The 24,533-nt window shown below is 43.4% G+C and overlaps 1 protein-coding gene across 6 annotated transcripts in view; it reads left to right on the top strand.

Annotated features, from left to right (window-relative positions):
• The window catches only part of ZFYVE26 (zinc finger FYVE-type containing 26), a 229,724-nt gene that overhangs the window by 14,503 nt on the left and 190,688 nt on the right, over positions 1-24,533 (top strand). For all 6 annotated transcript variants that reach the window (XR_012680192.1, XM_075192465.1, XM_075192463.1 and 3 more), the window contains exons 2-5: positions 11,359-11,447; positions 11,938-12,086; positions 17,018-17,233; positions 17,323-17,979. Coding sequence is in view for 5 of the 6 variants with exons in the window: in XM_075192465.1 (XP_075048566.1) it covers positions 11,359-11,447; positions 11,938-12,086; positions 17,018-17,233; positions 17,323-17,979 (1,111 nt within the window). In the remaining variant the exon portion in view is untranslated. The remainder of the gene's footprint in view (positions 1-11,358; positions 11,448-11,937; positions 12,087-17,017; positions 17,234-17,322; positions 17,980-24,533) is intronic.

The raw sequence follows: 24,533 nt of genomic DNA, 5'->3' as shown, positions 1-24,533 counted from the left end.
ATATTTTCTGTTACATTGACATTTACCTATGTTCTGTTTTTGTTTTCTGTTCTTTTTTTTTTTCTACTCCTGCAATGTTCTAATTGCTGATTCTTATCTGTATACCATTGCTATTTTTCAAAATAAATAGTTAAAAAAAAATTAAAAAAAAACCACGGTTAATCAACAGTGACCGTGACACAACTGTATAGTAGTTTTAATATGGTCCAGCAGGCAATGGCCTCACGGATTGGTCCTTGTTTTCCTTGGGCCTCAGACTACTGTCCTAATTTTCTTTGTGGTACATTAACTACCATGTTTTACAGTGGACAGTTATACATCATAGTATATTGGTGCAAGATTGCTCTTAATATCTTGTTTGGTTCATCTTCCTACATATATTGTGTTAGACATGGACAAAGATGTACTTATGCAAGTTGATACCACTTATCCTAATGTCCAACATGATTCTTCAGCCATTTATAGTAAGTTCATTTCTGTACTTTACTTTCTGTGTCCAGGTCAATAATGTATGTTGTATTCTTGTATATAAACACTTGGAGTTACTAATGTTCATAATTGTGAGTATCGACTCGCCAACATCACACTCCTGGTGTATATATCAAAATATCTATAATATAAATGTCTAGTGGCGTGTGTTAGTCTGTCTGTGTGTGTGAAAAAAATAAAACCAAGCTGCAGCGCCACCTGCTGGGCGGAGTTATACACTGACCTACTAAATTCTTAGTGTGTGTGGAAAAAAAAAATTCAGAAAGGGCTGAAATTTGGTATACTAAGATGTTTTTAATTTGTTAATTTAGTTTGTTAATTGTTAAAAGTGTTTATAAAGATTTAAAATATATATATATATATATATATATATATATATATATATATATATATATATATATATATATATATATATATTTCTTGAAGGAGAAGTGACAGTTGGGAGTGGTTGGTGGTTGCCGGGGGTGACAGTGGAGAGTGATTGGTGGTTGAGGCCTGGGCTATGGCCCAAATGCATGACAAGAACCTTTTTAACACCTTAAGTAGCTTGATTTGACTAGAATGCATGAGTATCATGCACGGGTTAACTTGTTCCAATATATGTTCCCATAAATGGACTGTATGTGCCTGGGAAGCTCATAGGTGATCTTCTGCTTATGATCACTCTACCTTTTGATATCATGGAGTATATACCTCACAATTAGTTAGGATGGTGGGAGAATGTTATGAGCAACATAGCATGAGAGTGATAGGTAAGGGATGGCTCATCTCTGGAACAATGGTGATAGTCTGCCAGACCCAGCTTGTCTTGCCTCGTCTTAAAGCGTTTGTGGGTAATAAGGATGAAGAAGTATATGTGACAAAAAAGTGTTGAGCTGCCATATCTCCTTGTCTTATTTTTGGTATAGACACATGAGGCTGCTAATGGTTTTGATGGCAGGGAACAGCTCCTTATGGGCCTAAGGTTTCCAATTTTCTCCTTTTTAGTTTGTGTGTAAAATGGTAAAGGATGCTAATTAAATGTCTATATGTAGGCGATTTTACTTAGAAGTTGTTGCATGTCAGTCTATATTTAGGTCTTTGGGTGTCAGGGTCTTTAATTAAAAAATCCACCTTTTAATTCTGACTTGTCCTTTATTTTCAGAAACTTCCCACCTGTCCAGTTTTTGTTGACTTTGAAGTGCCATAAGGAGATGTAGAGAGGAGTTACAGTTGTTAACTTTTTTAAATGGTTGGAAAAGCTGTGTTGTTCGGATCCTTTTTAAATGCAGATGTCTTCCCCAATTCAGGTTTTAACCCACATACTGCAAATTGCAGTTGCATTCTATTAAGTATACTTAATAGAATGCAAGACAATTGCATGACTAACTTTCTTTCACATTGTTTTGATGACCTGTCACTTTTGATTGGAATTGAGTGTTTGGTTTTGTGCTAGTACTGTTAGTCAATCTACAGTATTTGCACTTGCAACAGTGGAAGAAACCTGAAGTTTGTTTTGGGAGGAATACTCTTACAGTTCTCTTTGACAAGTTTTTTTTTTTTTTCTTTTTTGTAACATCTGGGGCCTTCCTAAATACTAGTGTTCTCCCCAGCACCTATTTCCCGGGTGCTCGGGTGTTTTTACTTGCCACCTGGTGGAGCCCAACAGTCCTTTTAATAATAGAATAAACCATTGTTTCTCCTATAAGAACAGGCACTATGTGAGCGCTACAGCCAGCAGTGTGTGTTAGACCTCTGACCACCAGTCTGACCAGTTCCTGGCAGATGTGGGCAACAATGCCCCCACCTGGCTACTTCTTAATGCTTCCTGGCTGGCAACATTTTCAGTGAAGAACACTATTATATCAGGATGATCTGATAAGAGTACTTTTAGGTTGTCATCTTTAATAAGGATTAAAATTAAAATATCTGCATGATTTTTTTTTATCTTATTAGTGTCTTTTTCATCATCAACATTTATATCGCGCCAGTAGTGCTTTACAATTTGGAACAAACACCAATAAAGCAATACTGGGTAATATATACAGACAGAGAGGTAACAGAGCCCTGCTCGCAAGCTTACAATTTATGGAACAATGTTTGTTACATAAGGGTAAGTGCTGCATCATATTCCATATTTTTCCAGCTAGAATGCAAAGGTATCAAGTATTGTATTGAATGGGCTGTATGCTCAGTCACACAGCAATGTTGGTCAGAGAGTTGTCTTGTATTAGCTGGGTAGAGGGTGGTAATGGGGCTAATTTCGGGAGATTAAGATGGTGGTTGAATATTGTCCACATAGAGATGATACTGAAATCCAAAGGAACTTTATTAGTTTTCCAAGAGATTGGTGTAGATAGAGAATAGCAGAGGACCTAGGACTGAGGCTTGCTAATAAAGGAAGCGAAGTAGAGGTGGATCCAGAGAAATTAACACTGAAAGAGCGATTAGATAGGTAGGATGAGAACCAGGATAGGACAGTAAATATAAGACCTAGGGATTGTAGCGTTTGTATAAGGAGAGAGATCAGGAGTGTCAAATGCAGCGGAGCTATCCAGGAGAATTAGAATAGAATAATGGCCTTTTAGTTTTTGCTGTGGTCAGATCATTGACAACCTTGGTCAGTGCAGAAATTTTTATCATGTCCCCCACCAGAGATATTAGGGGTCAATTTCGGTGAAAAAAACGGAAAATCGACCATTTCAAAGTGCTCTAATGACAAAAAAGTAGACAAGATAGACAACTCAAAAGTTGTCAGATCTTTGAGTATATAGTTATTCCCTAAAAAAGATTACAGCTCTGAAATTTTCTTCCTTCCCACTGGAATAAAATCCCAAAACTCTACTTTTCTGCATTTACCCCAAACGTAATCAACAGCGAAAAATGTCATACGTCATGATACAGAAATAGCCGCAATATTCATATGAAGGTAAATAGAAACCACCATTACTTTTATTTTTAACTGCTAACATACAGGGGTTATCACACACAAATATTTTTAAAAAAAAATGTAAAAAAAATCGTCAAGCAACCAATTAATTTAATTCTGGAAAATTTGATATGGATCGACCCTCCTGTAACTTGTTAGCTTTTAATGAAATATATTTTATTTTTTGTAGGTTCAATCTTTCTCTCTCTGTATTTTAGTAGGGATCTAATGCTTTTAAGTCCTGAAATGCTTTCTCTACAATAGCATCGTCATATAATTTTTCTTTGAATTTATGTTTGTTATACGTCCTCCTCTTCATAACTGTGGAGTTGCGTCTCAGTCTGTTAAACTGACCAGTTGGTCCATTAGCCAATTAGACAAGACAGTTTTGAAAAAAAAATATGTCTTGGTTCTTCTGGTGGTCGTTTTTTTCCGTACACTATTGCGATCCATGTGATTTACAATAGGTGGGATCTCCTAATCAGTATCCCATTCAAGCAGCTTGGTGCCACCCACCTCCAGATCATCTTGAACTGCTTTGGTTGGACTTTCAATTCTTCCAAGTTGCACTTTTTTTCAGTTCCAGGGGGATTGTTTTTTTGTCATTACCTAGTGTCCAGGGTATGCTTGCTGCAAGACCATTATGTAGTCAGGGGTGGCCAACCAGTCGGAGCCTATGAGCCAAAAAATACCTATAGATACGGCAAAGAGCAAACTTTACCGTTATATATGTATGTGCACTACGTATACACAGTATAAACATGTGCATACATAACATGCACACATTCATTGAAAATGTAACATCATTTATAATATCTCGCTATGTGAAAAATAAGATGTGCAACATTGCCAAAATGTTCATAATAATCAACTCCACTCTTACCTTGCTGCTGTGTCCAGCAGAGGAGGGTTCAAAGGGAACTTAGTCTTTACACAGTATCTCACACTGCTTCTGTATTCACAATCTCTGTGAAGGGATCTGTTGAAGTGGGAATAATAAGACATAAATAGCCAACATGCTCTCAGACCTCTTCATATTCCCACCAGACCCCACCACGTGCCCCGTACAGGTCACTCAGCCTCTTACCACTTACCCGTCACACAGACGTTGGACCCCGCACAGAGGGAGGAGGGAGAGCAGACTACGCACTCTCCTCATCCTTCCCTGATTGGATACCAGTGAGAATGTGACCTCCCTGCGTTATGCAGAGGAGGTCACATGACACAGACTGCCCCATTGGAGCTTACTATCTAAATTCACACACATACAGAATAGGGTCAATTTTTGTCAGAAGCCAGTTAGCTTACCAATATGTTTTTGACTGTGGCAGGAAGCCAGAGCACTTGGAGGAAACCCACACAGACACAGGGTGACTATACAAATTCCACACATATCGAATCCTGGTTAGAATCAAACTCATGACTCCAGTGCTTAACCACTATGCCACCATGCCATGTTTGACTGATCTTTCTTTATACCTCTTTATGTGGTCATATTTGTGTCTTATTAATGTCCATCAGCAAGATGAACTAGTGGTTTAGTTCTGTTAATATCCATTTCTGATGGACCATTGATAAGAATCCTTTGCTATGCTTCAGTCATGTGTTCATTTAGATGGTGGTTTTCTCAGTTACTTGGGCAAACAGATGGCTAATAAATTTCAGAATCTAAACACCAGTTTAAAGCGTTTTTAAACAGATAATTAAAAATCAATTACACCACATCTTTTTCCCCATTTGCTTTTCTTTCCATCATCCTTATGGTTTTCTTGGGCTTTCCTGTATAGTTTTTGTTATTACTATTTTGGGTAATTGGCTCAAATTGACAGTAGATTTATTTTGACACTGGTTGGCTTGTTGGCATATTTTAATGTTCTATTTTCTCATCTGTATTTCTGGTTTTGGAAGTAACAAGTCATTTCTGCTGCCTGTATGAAATAGCCAGTTAAAAATTAGTTTTTCTCTTTCATCCAGTCTGGGGGACACTGCTTACCATGGGTTGTGGAGGGAGCTTGGGGAGTTGGCACCTAACTAGTTAACTTTTAGTACTGCCGGCAGACCCCTCCCCTCTACAATCCCCCTGCCCTCTCTTGTTCAGTTTTTTTTAGGTGCCCAGGAGTTGGGCAGTGTTTTTTAGTACTTAGAGTCATTTTAATTTTTTTTATTTCATTTTATTTTGTTCTTATTTTTTCTTACAGGTGGCAGCGCTGGAGTGTGTTATACTATAGAGAACACACTCACAGCTGTGCAGCGCAGGCATTCCTGTCAGATGAGAGCCAGCGGTTCTCACTGACAGGGACGGGAGAGAAGGAAGAAGAATGGGTGCCTGATTTAGGAGTGACAAGCGGTCTCACGGACTGCTGTCACTCCTCCAGCCTCCCCGATAACCGGCGCTGCCATTACAGGCATAGAGCGCCGGTTATCGGATACTTAAGATGCCAGCGGACATTTTGGATTGGGTCAGTCGGCGCTACGGAGAGAGGAGGAAGGGGACTATACCAAGATCTCCCCTTCATACATAGGAGGGGGGCATCGGGTATCTTTCGCTGCGGAGACCTCAGTCCTAGAGGTCTCCACTACTCTGCCACACTTACAAGAAGTTTTTTTTTTTTTTTTCACAAGAGGATCTGCTGCAGAGACAGCATTACTGAGGGGGGGGGGAGCTAAAGCATAGAGTTCCCCCCTCCTTCCAGAGAGAGATGGTCTATCCCAGCCTTCTGGCGCCAAGAGAAGCCCAGGAAGAGTGAACAGAGCGGAGGGAGCAGGCACAGGACACTGCTGTTGGACTTCTCCCCTTTGTGGCCTATGGGCTAAGTATCTGCTTTATTTAAACACATAATCCGTTTTTCTGTGTATAAACTGGGCTAGTAAAGGTTTACATTATAGTTCTCCTACTTGCCTAAATATTATATTGTGTTTAACAATTTACAAGTACAACTTTTATGACAAGATCAGTTGATCTCTCTCCCTCTCCCTCTCCCTCTCCCCCCCCCCCCCCCCTCAGCTAAATTTAACAATTAAGTCTGTGTGCTTGGTGTGCCTTCCTTTATAAAGATGACAGATAAGGGAAAGGGCCCTACAGCAAAATATTTCACATGTTCAAAATGTCATGTAAAATTACCTTGTGGCCAAAAGGACCCTTTGGCGCTCTGCTCTGGCTGCGAAGCAGGGGTTCCCCCTGCGCAAACCCAGCAGTTTGCAGCCCCACTGACGGAGGAACCGGCCTGGGTGGCCTCCCTGACAGTCGATTTCCTCACTTGCACAGATGGTTTTTCAATCTAATCCATTGCCATCTACTGTTGCAACTTCGGTGGCTAATACTAGCACACAGTTAGGTCTCCCGGCTTCCTCAGGTTCCATTGGAACGTCTATACCTGGACCTTCCTCATTACAGACTGCCCCATCCCCTGTTCCCACAGAACCGGCATGGTCTACAGTATTTATAAGGGGTTTGGATAAACTTTACCAGTTGCTTGATTCCCCAAACATCCCGCCTACTGAAAGAAAGAGGCCTAGATCTGAAAATCCCCTTATGGTCCTTTCAGACTCTGAGGAGTGTTCTGAGGATGAGGGGGCAATTTATTCCGATCCTGACCATGTTCAATCTTTGGAACAGGAAGAAAATCCCAAAAGCCAGTTTATTAATGATTTGGTTTTAGCGGTTAGACAGGCTTTGGACCTCCCAGAACCGGAGGATCCTACCCCTAGAGACAGAAGTCTCTTTAAGAAGGCCAAAAGGAAGGCTATCCGTTTTCCCCCTTCTGTAGAACTTAAGGACATTGCAGAAGGAGCATGGAAACAACCTGAAAAAAAGGTTTTCTGTTCCCAGAAGGTTCTCTTCCATGTATCCCTTGCAGGAGGAAGATGTGGTTCACTGGGAGAGTATTCCCAAAGTGGATATTCCTATAGCCCGATTGGCAAAACACACCTTACTTCCAGCTCCTGGTTCAGCGTCCCTTCAGGATGCCAATGACCGAAAAGTTGAATCCCAGCTGAAATCTATATTTGCGGCTGCGGGTTCTTCCTTTAGACCCACATTTGCTTCAGCTTGAGTTGCTAGAGCCATGGAAGTATGGGCAGACCAGTTGGCAGAGGCCTTACAGGACTCTGATTTACTCCTCCTGGCTTTACATTTGAAGGAGGCATCGGGGTACCTTTATGAGGCGGCCCAGAACACAGCGGCCGTCTCCTCTTCTATTCAGGCGGCATCTATTTCAGCTAGAAGGTAGCTATGGCTGAAATCCTGGGAAGGAGATGCGGAATCAAAAAAGTCAGTTGAAACCATTCCTTTTTCAGCAGCAGGTTTGTTCGGTCCGGAATTAGATACCTTGATCTCCCAGGCAACGGGGGGCAAAAGCACTTCCTTGCCGGTATTCCCTAGCAGGAGCCGAAACCCTCGGGTCAGCTCCTTTCGTCAGCCGTTTAGGGGGACCTCCTTGTCTAGAGGACAGACCTTTAGAGGTAGACAGCCAAATGCTCGAGGCTCCTCTTCTAGGGGGAGATCCTCGTTTACAGCTAGGCGCCAGGCCTCCAAGAACCAGGAGAAGCCTGCGTCCTGACGACCACTCTGTTCTCCTGGAGTGGGCGCCAGTGGGGGGTCGTCTGTCTTTGTTTCAGAAACAGTGGGCAGCGTCCTTCCAAGACTCTTGGATTCCGGGGCATTATATCAAGGGGGTACAGGATAGACCTGCTGGGCCCCATACCTCATTGTTTCTTCGTAACCCCTCTACCCCGAGATCCAACAAGAAGACAGGCAATACAAGATTGTGTCGCCTCTCTTCTTTCGCAGAGAGTTATCTGCAGGGTCCCAGACTACCAAAAGGGACGGGTTTTATTCAAACCTGTTCCTTGTCAAGAAGCCGGACGGCTCCTTCCGACCCATCTTAAACCTAAAGGGCCTCAATGTACACTTAAGGTTGGACAGATTATGGATGGAATCCCTGAGGTCGGTGATAAAAGGTTTGGAGAAAGATCAATTTATGGCGTCCATAGACCTAAAAGATGCATACCTCTACGTTCCCATTTGGAGCGACCATCGGTCCCTCCTCAGATTCACAGTGGGATCCTCCCATTATCAGTTTCGGGCCCTCCCCTTGGGCCTCTCCACTGCGCTGAGGGTTTTCACGAAGATCATGTCGGTGATGGCAGCACGTCTTCACCTTCTAGGAGTTCAGGTCGTGCCTTATCTGGACAACCTGCTCATCAAATCCTCCTCAGAGAATTGCTTACGTCATCACTTGTCCCTCACCTTGGCGGTTCTCGAGGGCCACGGATGGCTGATCAATTTAAAGAAATCCCAGATGGTTCCGTGTCAACGCATGGTTTTCCTAGGCCTCATCATGGACACCAGCCAGCAAAAGGTGTTCCTGCCTGTTGAGAAGGTCGCTTCAATTCAAAGCATAACAGCCCAGGTCTTGTCTTCTCCCAGCCCCTCAATCCACTTGTGCATGCGGCTGCTGGGAAAGATGGTGGCCTCCTTCGAGACTATTCCATTTGGTCGAGCTCATTCTCGATGTTTTCAGTGGGATCTGTTGACGAAATGGTCAGGATCCCACCTACGCTTAGATCTCCAGAGGATCTCTCTATCCCCGAGGACGAGAGAATCACTCCAGTGGTGGCTGATTCAGGATCACATGACGGTAGGCAGATCCTTCACTCCATGGTCATGGATCATAGCCACGACAGACGCCAGCCTGAAAGGTTGGGGGGCGGTAATCCTACACCTCCGGCTCCAGGGCCTTAGGGCCGATTCCTGAACCGACCAATCTATAAACGTGCTGGAATTGAAGGCTATTCTTTTGGCCCTCAGGAGAGGCCAGGCCCACCTCCAGGGCCACCCTGTCAGGGTTCAGTCCGACAATGCCACGGCTGTGGCATATATCAACAGACAGGGAGGAACCAGGAGTACAGCTTCAATGAAAATTGCAGCTCAGATCTTGATTTGGGCAGAACAATATGTTCCAGCAATATCTGCAGTATTTATTCCAGGAATAAAGAATTGGGAGGCCGACTAAGTCGAAACCAGATGATGCCGGGGGAGTGGTCACTCCATCCGGAAGTCTTTCAGTCTCTGGTTCAGAGGTGGGGTCTTCCGGACATAGATCTCATGGCCTCCAGACACAACAGGAAGGTTCTCGGGTTTTGCGCAAGGGCAAGAGATCCTTTAGCGAATCCTTTTACGTCATGACGATGTCATGGGAGTTCAGGATGGGATACCTGTTTCCTCCGATTCCCATGCTTCCTCGCGTTCTCAGACGAGTAAGGCAGAGCGGTCTGCCAGTAATTCTAATAGCTCCCTCAAAGCCGCGCCAAGTCTGGTACGCAGACATAATCTTTATGGCGGAAGGACAGGGGTTCTGTCTTCCGTCTCGAGACGGCCTTCTTCTGCAGGGTCCCTTCCGTCACCAGAATTTACCTCAGCTCAGTTTAACGGCATGGCTGTTGAAGCCAGCCTCTGGAGGGCTAGAGGTTTTTTCTCCAGTGTGGTGAACACTATGATGAGAGCTAGGAAGCCAGTTTCAGCTCGCATCTATCACCGGATTTGGAGAGCCTACATTAGATGGTGCGAAAATAGGACATGCCACTCGTCCTCTTTTCGCCTCCCTCGCTTGTTAGCTTTCCTTCAGGATGGCCTGGAAGCAGGTCTTAGGTTAGGTTCCCTAAAAGTCCAGGTTTCGGCACTTTCAGTATTTTTTCATATGAAATTAGCAGATTTGCCAGATATTAGGACTTTTCTCCAGGGAGTCTTGCATATTCAGCCTCTCTATGTTCCGCCTACAGCACCATGGGATCTCAACCTGGTACTGGATATGCTTAAGGGGCCTCCTTTTGAGCCATTCCGTGTGGCAGATTTAAAGTGGTTGACCTGGAAGGTCCTTTTTTCTTTTGGCTATCACATCCGCTTGAAGAGTTTCGGAATTAGTAGCTCTGTCTTGTCGGGAACCATATTTGGTTTTCCACGAGGACAGAGCGGTGTTAAGAACCCTCCCTTCTTTCGTTCCAAAAGTAGTTTCGGCTTTCCATCTTAACCAGGAAATTGTAGTTCCGGTTTATTCATCTTCTTCCCAGTCGGATCAACGGTCTATGGAAAAGTTAGATGTGGTTAGGGCTCTCCGCATTTATGTCAAAAGAACTTCTCAGATTAGATGTACGGATTCCCTGTTTGTCCTTTATGATGCTAATAAGAGAGGCTGGCCAGCCTCAAAACAGTTCATTGCAAGATGGATTACGTCAACCATCAAGCAAGCTTACATAAAGGCTAACCGCCCTGTGCCGGAGAGACTTGCTGCCCATTCCACCAGATCAGTAGGGGCGTCATGGGCAGCAAGAAATGGGGCTTCTGCAGACCAGCTTTGCAGGGCAGCCACCTGGTCGTCTGTCCACACCTTTACAAAATTTTATCAGTTTAATGTATTTGCATCCGCGGATGCAAATTTCGCTCGTAGTGCTTTACGAGCGGGGTTTTCAGAGTAGTCCCACCCTTAGGGGGCTGCTTTATAACGTCCCCATGGTAAGCAGTGTCCCCCAGACTGGATGAAAGAGAAAAGAGGATTTATGTACTTACGTTAAATCCGTTTCTCTGATTCCGTCTGGGGGACACTGCGATCCCTCCCTTCTGCTTTTCTTCTGTGTGCTCTTGTTTGGCTGGCCTTTTCTCCTTGGGCTTTTTAATTAACTGAACAAGAGAGGGCAGGGGGATTGTAGAGGGGAGGGGTCTGTCGGCAGTACTAAAAGTTAACTAGTTAGGTGCCAACTCCCCAAGCTCCCTCCACAACCCATGGTAAGCAGTGTCCCCCAGACGGAATCAGAGAAACGGATTTAACGTAAGTACGTAAATCCCCTTTTTCTGATAACTCTGGCTTAAACACCATAGTAGCATTTGTCTCACAATGTATCACAGAGGACAAGATCAAAACACCAATTTATCACAACCAATAAAGGATTCTTTGTGTATTTTACAGGATCTATGCAACGATTCAGTATTAAAACAATTCTGTCATGGACTTTTGTTTCAAGTAGACGCTTTAGAATGGTGCATAGAACACAGCAGGTATGTAACCATTTTTTTTTGCTGTATTTGTATGCTTCTATTGCTAATATTTCCTTGTATAACAGTATAGTCAACACACCATCAATAACATATTTTGTCTAGTTTCTTCTCTCTGTTTTGAAGTCGACCTCTGGTTGGCCGTAAAACTCTGGAAGCGTGATTGTATACATTAACTTTATCATAGCCACCAACTTTAAAACAAAGTTACGGTATAATTTTAATTGATTGATTGTGGAAAAATAGATCTGAAGCCTCTATTTGCCAGTACAGCCCCTATCATATCTCTGATCATTTGCTCAGGATGAAATAATCTGCACAAAGGGCAAGTTCTTGATACACTCTGGGTAAACTAAAAATGGACTGGACTTATCATTTTAATGTAGAATTAAACTTTTTTTTTAACAAAGTTTTTGTTAAAATAGTTTAAATTACGTACATATACTGTCTGTTTAGGAAATTTAATCTCTCATTCTGTTTTGTAATTGCATAGGCAAGATATTCCTAAGAAAGACTTTTTGCATCACCTAAGTAGCCTGGACAGTCATTCTGCTCTGTATATTCTTCATCATCTTACTAACCTGCCAGAGCTTAAAGAGGATGAGGTTCTGAAGCTTCTGCAGAGGGGACTCTCAACTGAAGGTGGGGTGCTTTTTTTGTTCTTACAACTTTTTTTAAAATATTTCATCCATTTTATTTATATAGTGCCAGCAATTTCGTAGCGCTTTACAATTGGGAACAAATAGTAATAAAACAATACTGGGTAAGACCTCCCAATATCATACATTACTTCAGACAAATCCCCACCACCCTTTTTTAGTGTGTTTGTAAATACACACTAAGATGTGTGTATCAGGATTTTTATCAAACTAGATCTTAATAACTTATCTAGATAGCTAGCATCCTGGCACTTAGACAGCACATATGATGAAGCTGATTCTTTATTTTTGTGAATGCTCAGTCAGAGCAATTTTAAAATACGGTCTGATATTTAAAAGCCCAGCTGAAAGAGCGATCTTTAACACAGAATTGATTGCTAATGAATTTTAAATCTTCTATTCTAGACTATATAATTTGGATCCATTAGAGTACCCAACAATCAATAGTCTGCTATTGATGATTAATGTAATCTTCAAAAAAAAAAAAAATAGTCCCCCATGCTCGTCTCCTCTTTAAATTCCAAAATAACAGCTGCCTGCCTTCACCCTATGAATGTGGCCACTGCCACCTGTACAGATGGACTACCAGACATATAGCATAAAAATTTACAGGTATCTTTGCCAAAATCACAGTTCTCAAAAAGGAAGCTAAATACCCCTCCCAGCCAACTATTTTTCCTATTTAAGATGGGGGTCCACTCCGAGATGCCATGTATAGGAAGATGGGGTTTCTTTTTTTAAAAAAAAATAAATAAAAAAATCTTCATATTGAATCTGGAACTTCTTTGAAATGGTGTAGCTATGGCTTCAGTGGCCAGGGAACTTAGACAACTTTCTCTTGGTCATCTGTATAAAAATTATCAGACAATGCATGTTGAAAAGCATTGAAGTTACTCAGAGAGGCAGAGCGTTTTTGTGTGAAGCATCTTTGGATACCATTGCTTTCAGAGCAAGGACAATGGGCTCGGGTTGCTTGAAGAGTCACTTGGTTTGTGCCCTTGCACAAAGTCTGCAATCCTTAATATTGGCTCATGCAAATTCTCTTTTTTCTGCAGAACAAGAAGGTCTAGGCTTCTTTACCAGATTCTACCTTGTCAAAAGTCATCTGGGTCCTTTTCCACTGTTCTATATCTAAGGAGACTCAGTTTGTTCATACTAGACATTTTCACCTGGGGATTTTTTTAACATCGAGACCTTAATGATGCCTATTTTCATACCCATGTTGCAGTTTATCACAGTAAATTCCTTAGGTTCAGGTCTTGTGCTAACACTTTCAGTACACTTGGTAGCCCTTCAGGCTGCCGACATGTCCGAGAACTTGTGCAAAGGTGACAGTCTCACTGATGGCTGAATTGAGGAAACAAGGAGTCCAGATATAGCCTTATCTGGATTACATTCTGTTGGTGGGGAGTTCAGAACACATTGTCAACTGCATGACTGCTCAGTTAATAATTTTCCTGCAATAACATTGATGGGTTGTGAAGAAAGCAAAGTCATCTCATCACAACGAATAAAGTTTCTGGAAGTCCAGCTAGACAACATACAGGTAAAAGTGTCTCGGTTAGAAAAAAGGTGTATCAAGATCCAGTCTCTGGCATGTCTAATACAGACTCATCGTCTGATATAAATAAGAAAGGGTATTTAATTGTTCAGGATGTTTTCCTTCACCATAGGTATCGTCGCTTCGGCAAGATGACACATGTGAGATCTCCATTTGGAACAATTAAAACGCAGAGGAATCACGTGAAGCCTTCTCACAATTCTCAGAGAAATCTCAAGTCACTCTTGGCATTGCATGTATTAGTCAAATAGAATGTAATAGCTGATTACCTCAGCTGAGAACAGATTCATCCAGGAGATGTTCCAGCTACTGATTGGGAAGATTCAGGCTTCAAGTGGACATCACAATATCCAGCAGAAATGCAGAAGTTACCAGATTCTTCACTCTACATAGGATTCCAGAGTCGGGGAGAATAGATGCTCTGACCGTTCCATGGACAGCCGGAAGTAATAGAAATTATTCCATTTAGGCCTTGCTGTCCATGGTTCCATGCAGAGTCTCCTGTAACGGCCTTAGCCTTTACCTCTTCAGCCAGATATACTGCCCCAAGGGCGACCACTTCAAAGCCCAAAGACACTGGCAATAATGTCGTGTAGATTAAGCTGGATCTGCTCATGAAAAAGTGAGTCTCAGAACAAGTAATCAACACACTGTTACAGGCAAGAAAGACAAATGATTCAGATCAATTACGGTATTTGTAAGAATTTTTTTCCATATGGTGTAATTCTAATTTCAATCCAGCTGCCCTAATTATTTCACAGATCCTTAATTTTCTCCAGGATGGTTTCAGCAAAGATCTTGCTTCCTCTACACTGAAGGTACATGTATCTGCTCAGATTGTGTTCTTTCGACACCAAGATAGTATCATAAGATTTAATTTATTTTCTTCCAAGCGCTGAATAGGATTCTCCCCTCCATCAGAACCTGTGGTTCCATGAGACCTCAATTTAGTTCTTAACACTCTGATGTCTGACCCTTTTAAACCACTGCAAGAAGTTTTGTTGTGATGGACACTCAAGGCGATTTTACTGGTGGCGATTACTTTTGCTCTCAGGGTTGGACACTTTGGTCCAAGGAGCCCTTGCTGAACATCTATGCAGATAAAGTGGTATTTTGAGCCAATCCTGAATTTCTGCACAAGGTAGTATCTAGGTTTCACATTAATTAGGATGTTGTATTGCCATCTTTCTGTCCACAGCCTAAAAATGGAAAAGAAAGAAAACTTCATTTGACTTGGAAAGAGCAATCTGTCCAGAACAGAAAGCTTCTGAAACACAGAACAACTCTCCGTGGTTCTGGCTCAGCCTCAGAAAGTGTACGTTCCTTCTAAACAAGCCATTTCCAGATGTATCAAAGAAGTTCTTATAGAGGCATACAAGAGTAAAGGCCATAAGATGCCAGAGATTGTGAGGGCCCACGCGATCCGTGACAATATTTTGGGCAAGCAAGGCTCAGGGTTTTTTTGTGGAGCTTTGCAAAGTGGCTGGGTGGACTTTCGCTTGTCATTATCTAGCTATCTTATTGTCCTGATTCTCTGTTTGGAAGACGTTTTCCGCTCAGCCGCTAAATTAATTCTGGATTTTGCAGTTTACATTTTATTTGGCTTTGTGTTTTTTTTTCCAGCCCTCCTTATTGTATTTATTTGGTAAATCCCATTATAGTGGCTGCTGGCATGGAGTATTAAACAGAAAAAATATGAATTATGTTTACTATTCCTTTTCCTTGAAATACTCAAATCAACCCAGTTTTCCCACCCATGCTTATAATGTTTGCGCTTTTTTTAGAAAAAAGCGTGCAAAGTCACTCAGGCATAGGGGAAGAGGAGGAGCTACCTTTATATACTATCTGGGGGGATTTTTATTCTGTATGTGCCTTAACTGGAAAGGGAACATACCCATTGTATTTTCTGTCATGGAATTATTTCAAGAAAAAAAAGATTTAACGTGGAGGGGAACATAAACATTAACCTGTATGCATTCCATGTTCCAAATTCCACAGTGCAGGAAATATATTTTCTCTATAAATTATTAGATGCATATATAGATAAACAGCAATGACCTAATTGAGACAGAGACTCCTCTGGAGTAAGTGGAGAAATTAGTTTGAAAATGTAATTCTACCCAGGAGCACCTGATTGTCTGCAGTCTGTTTCCTGGAAACGCAATAAAAAAGAAGAAATATTCAGGCGCTTACTTTCTGACACGGTCCAAATCCTTAGTTAGTTTTAACTTGCTTCCTAGACCTCTCGCATTTCTCAAAATAACTCCAGTTTATGAACACCTAGCTGCAAAGTGGGGGGTCTCTCCCTTCTGCCTTATCATATAACAGTGTTTCCCAAACCCAGTCCTCAGGAACCCCCAACAGTACCTGTTCTCCATATGTCTTTGCTGGAGCACAGGTGTATTCATTACTGACTGACACATTTTGAAAGATCCACAGGTTGTACTAATTACTTCAATTGTGACCTGGAAAACATGCATAGTTGGGGGTCCCTGAACACTGGATTTGTGAAACATTGATATAACACAACCGTCCTTACAGTACACCGGCAGAGTCTGTTTTCTATGTCATTAGTTTGCGTCATGTCTGGTTAGAGGGCTCACCTTTCTTCTTTCTCTCTAACTTTTCCAGGGGATTGGTATGATCTGGCAACTATTGCATATGCTTTCCAATGATTCAAATGTCCTTGTTTTTACCCCATCTGAGTAGAATGCATACCCAGTGTTGTACTACATTTATTACCAGTTGGTAGTATGTTTAGTGGGGATTTCCATACTGTCAGTTTAGGCAGTGACATTTGTAGGTGTAGTGTACAGCCCTGCAATGTCCGTGTATTATAGGAGAGGGGCCACTTTAATTACTTGCAGGCTTCTGCCCCATATTTGCTGATTGTCACTACTTTCGGGTGCAGCTGGAAGTCCATCTCCGCCTCCTCCCTTGAAGAGGAATGAACAAAATGCTTTAACTTAGATGTGTGCTTCCTCTGAATTTTTTTCAAAGCTTCAAAAGGTTTTTGCAGAAAGTCTATTTTACTGCACCTGATGAACTTATTAGCCTTTGCAGAAGCTACCTGGTGCTGACTACTGCTAATCATTTTATTGTCTTCTCCCTTCATAACTAAAACCAGTAAATTAATGAAAAAACACCTAGAAAATCAGAGGTTATTTAATTCATATTCACTAGTAAATGTGACTTTCAAGTTCCCTGACAAGCTGCCTCAATATTTTTGTTTTTGTTTTAATCCTGGCTGAAAGATAGTGGGATATTTTTTTTTATATATAATATAACGTGTGGTCTCTGCTATCTACCATTTAAATCATACAGATGATTGAACTACTCATTCTTGCTTGCAGTTTCTGTAAATAATCGAGATGACCATGACCATCTGCAGCATCGCAACACTGTTGTGTTTCAGGCGTTCTGTGCAATGAAGTATGCCATTTATGCACTGTGTGTAAACACTCACAAGCATGTTCAGTGCATGGATTGCCATACCAGCCAGCTGAACGGCTCCATGGAGGATACAGAGTGTGCAAAATCCTTGGGGAAGGAGCACTGTGCTTCTCAAGGTAGCATTCATTATCTGTTAACATCCAAATTAACTTCTGTGTTTTGGTGGTAAGTTTTCATATTAATTTATGTTTGTTTTCTACTGCAGACTACTCAAATCTTTTTGTACAGTATATTACGAAGTGCCAGTATTGCTTATCTCTTCTGCCTTTTTCAATGAGATTGGAGATCTTGGAGAACATCTTCTCCCTATTGTTTGTATCACTGACTGAGCTGAGCACAGAGCCTCCACTTCCAGAAGACTATGCCATGGGAGAGGTTGATGAAGACTTGGACTTGGAAGTTGGTAGACTTGGGAGCTTAGGAAACAGCCTTGACCAGGGAGAGTCTTTATTTATATCTCCCATTGAAAGTCCCCAGCATAACCATGGTAATCTTAAGATTGCTGATTTGCCTGGTATCTCTCAAGGATCAACCCCAACTGCATCAGAAAAGGCTCAAAGCACTTTATGGGAAATGCGATCTAACTATTTAGACCTAAAACACTTCACCAGAGGATTGTCTGGATTCTTGGTCGATGAAGTTGTGTTAGACACTTTTTTAAAAATGTTAAAAGAACAAATCGAGGTAGTAAAAGACTCTCTTCAGTTGAGTGAACACGCTCTCAATGATGAGCAGGAGCTGTTTACAAGTCTTAACATATCTATGGCAGATGAGGACTTTAACAATCGAGTGATCCAGCTGTCTAAATATATTTCTGAAGCCCAGTGGAGATACAAGGTGGTGATGAGCAACAGGATTGCAGGTTAGTTGCACATGATCCTTATTTCTAAGCTAAACCAACTTTAAAAGGCAAAATGTGAAATATATTACGAAGTCTTCTAGTCAGCAAATGTAATCTCAAAAATTACAGAACCAATATAAGTATTTCCTGTGGCATTTGAATAACCAAAATTTATTGTAAACAGTTTAATGAAAGAACATAGTGATTCTACCATTCGTGTGTGTGTGTATATGTATATATATATAAAATAATTTTCTCTTTCCTGCCATTGGGGGGCACTGCGAGACATTGGGTATAGTAGTGGGCTCAGGAGTCACTTGTCACTTTAACTGCTAAGTCTCCCCTGCTATGCCCCTCCTCTCCAGAGAGATCCTCAGTTTTTTGTAAGTGACTGAAGAGTCAAGGTCACTAGAGTATAGGCTCCTGCCTATACTCTGTTTAGTCTTATAGGTTTACATGTTTTTATTTTCCTGTCCCTATAGGTGCAGCGCAGGGTTAGATGAAGACCCAGGAAAACAGTGAGTAAGACATAGCTCTGCTCTCTGGGGACCCTCAGCGCAGGTATCCGAAGCCTGGCGCTCTTTTACCTTGCACCCTCTGCCGGCATTCCATAGATAGATAGAAGGGGGGCTGTGTGAAGAAGCCTGTTTTAGCGGAGGGAATCCGCGGCCACAGTTCCCTACATAAGAGCGGTCAGAGGGAGAAAGTGTGCTTCAGCCTCTTCTCCCCTGCCGCGTCCTTGCCGGCAGGTCCCCGCTCGCCCATATGGCAACGAGCAAGTTAGTTTGGGGACATAGCGGCGCTCACACTCTTATGAGGTGAGTTTCACCGCTTTATTGGACAAGCGCTTCTGGGCATAATTTAATATCAGCGCTTCCACCGTTTCTGGGTGGCCGTTTTGGAAGGTCTTCATGGGACCCAGATAGCGGAGGCAAGCAGGGTGGCCAGAAACAGAGGAAGGGGTGGAGAATTCATGATATCCTCCTTCCTCCCAAGCTGTTTCCCGCGCGCAGCACCGAGTCTGCTTGTGTACAATCACTAAAGAGACAGCGTGTCAGCGCTGCCTGAATACCCCTTTGCTGTGCCTTTCCTCTGCGGACAGACTTCTGGATACAGGCTTGTATTGGAATAGTCATTGTGGAGGTGTAATTTTGTTTAGTGAGTTATTTCTAGGTAAATTTTCACAGACAATACTTTTCAGGTTTTTTGCATTAGGAGGAGTGCTTATAGTTTGTGAGACTTTCTGGTATAGGAGTCTCCAGAACTTATCAGTCTCCCTTTTGTATGCTTTTCTTTTAATAATAATTTTAAGAAGCAGGACAATGGCTGAGAAGGGGACTGCTAAAGGCAAGGGTCACTCTGTGCCTTCTGTAATGTATTATAACTGTGCGAAATGTAATACAGTATTTTCTGTTGGACACACGGACCGAAACACCCTTTGCGCAGCTTGTACTGCGGACGCTCAGAGGCGAAACAGCGCAGTCCAGAATTTATCCTCTGCAGTGGTGGAACCGCTTTGGCTGCAATCCTTCCCTTCGGCTGTGGAAAGAATGACGACCGTTATGCTGTGGGTAACAGAGGTACGTGAAAACACTACCCCACTTACACTTGCAGGCAGTCAACCCACAGGGAAGATAGGTTACTAGCTATTTCCCAGAGGGGTAAGAGAACTCTTACTGATAGAGGTCTGGCCCTAGATCTGGGCTCTGATCTCTCCTCGGAAGAGGAAGGTGAGGTAGATGTAGACCCGGAAGGGGAGGGCCGTTATGATCTGGACTCCGTTTCCACTAGTGTGGATAGTCTAATTTTAGGAATCGGGCATACTTTAGGGTTTGCTGATCCTGAGCCCTCAACTCCCACGGGTATATCTTTATTTAAAAGAGCTAAGGCTCAGTTGGCTACATTCCCTCATTCTCCAGAGATGTTGGAGATTATTTCGGAAGCTTGGCATATGCCAAATAAACAATTTATGATACTGGGAAAAATTTAAATCCCTTTATCCTCTGCCACCTGAGGACACAGTAAAAGGGGAGTCATTACCTAGGGTTGATACCCTGGTAGCCCGTTTAGCTTCATCCTCGGCTATTCTTGTAATCAAGAACGGATAGCTCTAAAAGATTACATGGATAAAAAGTGTGATTTAGCCCTTCGCTCTGCATACGCTGCTGTAGGAAGTTTGTTTAGACCATATATGCCTGTGGCCTGGGCTAACAAGGCCGTGCAATTATGGATGGAAGCTTTGATTAAAGGTCTGAGAGACAATACTCCACGTACAGAACTCTTAAATCTTGCAGAGCATGTACTAGAGACCTCGTAGTATGTGGCAAACGCATCCAGGGCTGCAGTGTCAGTGAATACAAAGGCCTCCGCTCTTATTGTAGCGACTCGTCCTAACATAGGGTTACGGACATGGTCGGTACATGCAGACTCTAAGAGAGCATTAGAGATTTTTACCTTTTGACGGATTAACACTATTCGGGGCAGTGCTCCAAAGGGTTATTCAGGGAGACTACGGGGGGAAGGAGCACTTCTCTTCCCAATGTCTCCAACAGGTCCCGTCAGGGTAGGTTTCGCTCCTTTCTGAGTTTTTCCCGTGGGGGAGGTACCCTTAATATAGGGCAGTACTCAGCGTCAAGGGCATCCGCTAATAGAAGCAGAGGAGGTAGAGGTGCAGCGAGGAGAGGTTCTTCTCGCCCAACAGACAGGCCCTCCGCGTGACAGAGTTCTTCGGGGGGAGCATCAGGTGGGGGCATGTCTGCTTCAATTAAGCGATCAGTGGTGGATGTCCACAATAGATCTCGAGGAATGGTGTCCCGGAGGTTATGTCATAGACCTAGCCCACTCTCCCTGTCACAGATTCCTTGTCACTCTTCTCCCCCTCTTGTCCCCTCAGACGTGTCGCACTTCAGGAAGCTATTCAAAAGCTTCTGACGGTGCAGGTATTAGTTTATGTTCCTCCTCTAGAAAGGGGTCTAGGTTTTTATTCAAACCTCTTCCTGGTGCCAAGGCCAGATGTATCCTTCCGGCACATCCTGAATCTTCAGTCATTAAACAAGCAGCTGAGTATTCAAAAAGGGGAGTTTTTGCCATCGTTAGACATCAAGGATGCCTATCTGCATGTACCGATTTGGGAGGGACACCAGAGTCTCCTTCGGTTTGCAGTAGGAGAGGCGCATTATCAGTACAGGGCTCTCCCCTTCGGCCTGGCTACCGCCCCCAGAGTCTTTACCAAAATCAGGGCAGTCATGGCCAGTCTTTTGCGCCAGAAGGGTATAACAACTATCCCTTATCTAGACGACCTCTTGTTGAAGGCACCGTCTGCACTTCTTCTATCCCAACAGATTCAGACTGTTGTGCAGTTTCTTCAGAGTCACTGCTGGGTGTTGATTTTACCCAAGTCATCTCTTAAGCCAACTCAACAGATGCGCTTCTTCTTGGGTCTGTTTTTTGATACTCAGTCTCTGAGGGTTTATCTTCCAGCAGAAAAGGACCAGAGCCATGCTAATGAAAAGAGAGTCTCGGTACTCAGTTGCATGAAGCTTATGGGGACAATGGTCTCGGTATTCGAGCGTGGCTGCCAGCTGAGAGACCAGACGCATATTAGCGGGGGCAGAACATCAGGTCCCCAAGATTTCAGCCATTCACATTCCGGGGGTGAAGAATTGGGAAGCAGACTTCCTCAGCAGACATACTCTTCATCCCGGGGAATGGGCTCTAAAGAGTCAGGTTGTCACGGGCACTAGGAGTCTTGCCCAGGATTTCACCAGATGTCTGGGCTTACCAGAGTAGTGAAGTTCTCACAACGGTCCTCTGGTAGCGGGGTGATTAGCGGAACAGATATCACAGCAGATGGAGAGAGAATGCCAATAAATAATAGGAAAGTCAATGAATCAGCCTCTAGCTGATATAGTGGAAAGGCAGGTTTGAACACGGAGATCAGGATGGACGTGAGTAGGTGCAGGGAGGTGTATGGAAGTCAGTGGCCTGCGTAAAGCAAGTTGTACCACTGCTTATGGTGAAGAGACTTGTCCATGTGCAGGTAGGTAGCGGGGAAGTCAGTGGTCTGCATATAGCAAGTTGTACCACTGCTTAATAGGTGAGGATGTGTACAAGTGTTGATGAGTGGAAGCATACAAAGATAATAGGATGCAGACACTGAGAGCACAGAGGAACTTGATCCCAATAGGTATGCAGCGTATCCAACAAAGTCTATATAACGGTATGTGTGGCGCTGCTTGGTAGAGACTTGCTCAGCACAGATATGCAGGCCAATAATGGATAGTCAATCACAGTTATGCATATAACGACTGAGTAGTACAGTTAATTCCAAACAGGTATGCAGCATAGCAATAACGGAATAATGGATACCGCTGCTGAGCGTGGAGACTTGTCCTAGCGGATATGCAGAGTAAACATAGAAAGTCAATAACAGATAGGCATACCGCTATTCAGTAGAACAGTCTGTCCACAGGGAGATGCAGGAACTGCAGAGACACTGGACGGCAGAGACGAGTGTAGGAACCACAGGTGAGTAGATCCGGTAATCAGAGTCCAGCTGAGGACACAGGCAGGAAACAGGAGATAGTAGCGGGTATGGAAACCAGCGATGAGTAGTTCAGGAATCAGCAGGAAACTGAAGACACTAGTAGAACACAGGGAACACCTTCAGAGACTCACAGGGAATGAGACTCCAAGATCAGGCAATGAGGTAATGCACACAGGTGCCTTAAATAGGGAGTTGCCTGATCAACCAATTTGGATTAAAAGCAACAGTCACAAGAGTTCTTGGGAGCTGCGTGTGCGCAGTCCATTAGGATGGCGGACGGCCGCGGTTTAGGACAGGTGCCGGCAGGAAGGCTAGGGAGCCACGCACCAGCGCAGAGGCACTCACGGTCCGGTGAGTGACACAGGTATTCTCCTTACTGGTGGAGCGTTGGGGCCGTCAGGACATAGACCTGATGGCGTCCAGACTGAACCATCAGGTTCCGCGCTTCGGCGCAAGAGCTCGAGACCCAGCGGCGGAAATAGTAGATGCAATGTCGGCCCCTTGACAGTACCAGATGGTGTACATTTTCCTGCCCATTCCAATGATGGCGCGGGTGCTAAATAAGGGGAAGAGGGAGAGTGTTCCCGCTATTCCAATAGCTCCATTTTGGCCTCGCAGAGCGTGGTTCTCAGATCTGCTGTTAGCAGGGGCTCCTCCATCCCGGTTTCCCATGCAGGCTGATCTTCTGGTTCAGGGTCCATTCCATTACCAAGGTTTAGATCAGCTGGCTTTGACGGCCTGGCTATTGAAACCCTAGTACTTAAGGCTAAGGGTTTCTCTCAGGATGTTATAACCACCATGATTAGGGCCAGATAGCCTGCTTCATCTTCCATATATTGCGTACTGTGGAAGACATATATTGGGTGGTGTGAGTGTAAGGGGTTCCACTCTTAAAAATTTAAGATTTCCCGCTTACTGGACTTTCTACAGGATGGGGTCCAAAAGGGGTTACGTCTGGGTTCCCTCAAGGGTCAGATATCCGCCTTTTCTGTCTATTTTCAAAAAAAGATTGCTGAATATTCAGATATCAGGACATTTTTACAGGGGTTGCATATACAACCTCCTTTTTGTCATCCTGTCGAGCCCTGGAACCTCAATTTGGTTCTGCGTGCTCTTTCTAAACCTTTTTGCAGTCTATTGACTTACGGTATCTTACGTGGAAGACGGTATTTTTGTTGGCTATAGCTTCAGCACGGAGAGTGTCGGAGCTTGGGGCGCTTCGCTGTGACCCCCCCTTGCTTATATTTCACGCCGATAGGGCGGTCCTTCGTACCAAACTGTCTTTTGTTCCTAAGGTGGTTTCTAGATTCCACCTAAATCAGGAAATTGTTGTCCCTGCGTTCAAGACAAAGAAAGACTCTTCAGAAGGGTCTATGCAGTACTTGAATGTGGTACAAGCTCTACAGAGTTATGTAGACCATACATCTCTAACCAGAAAGACCAGAGATCCTTTTATTTTATACAATGCCAATAAAAGAGGCTGGCCTGCTTCTAAGCAGTCAATTGCCCGGTGGATCACGTCCACGATTCGTGAGGCTTGCATTTCAGCTTCTCTAGCCGTTCCGCAGAACTTAAGGGCACTTTCTATTAGGGCAGTGGGTGCCTACTGGGTGGCTAGACAAGGGGCGTCGGCGGAACAGTTGTGTAGAGCGGCGACTTGGTCTTCCGTCCACACATTTACTAAATGTTATCGATTTTCAAGGCTTTGCATTGGCTGATGCAAGCTTTGGTCGCAGGATTATGCGTACAGCTGGTCCAGAGCATTCCCACCCTTGAGGAAGCTTTGGTATATCCCCAAAGTCTCGCAGTGCCCCCCAATGGAGTCAGAGAAATGGATTTTACGGTGAGTAAAAATCTTATTACATATGTATATATGTTAGTGCAGACAACAGATACCACATAAAAGGGGGCGCGTAACCCTATTCAGTGTACAGTCACTAGGCGGGATAATTACACCCAAAGTCCAATGTACAGGAGGCAGCCAGTTCCAATACAGGTGGTGAGTCTGGAAAATCTATGAAGGAATAAA

This window comes from Mixophyes fleayi, chromosome 12 (assembly GCF_038048845.1).
Source record: "Mixophyes fleayi isolate aMixFle1 chromosome 12, aMixFle1.hap1, whole genome shotgun sequence".
In the NCBI taxonomy this organism is placed as follows: domain Eukaryota; kingdom Metazoa; phylum Chordata; class Amphibia; order Anura; family Limnodynastidae; genus Mixophyes; species Mixophyes fleayi.
This window is presented reverse-complemented; position numbering and strand designations above follow the sequence as displayed.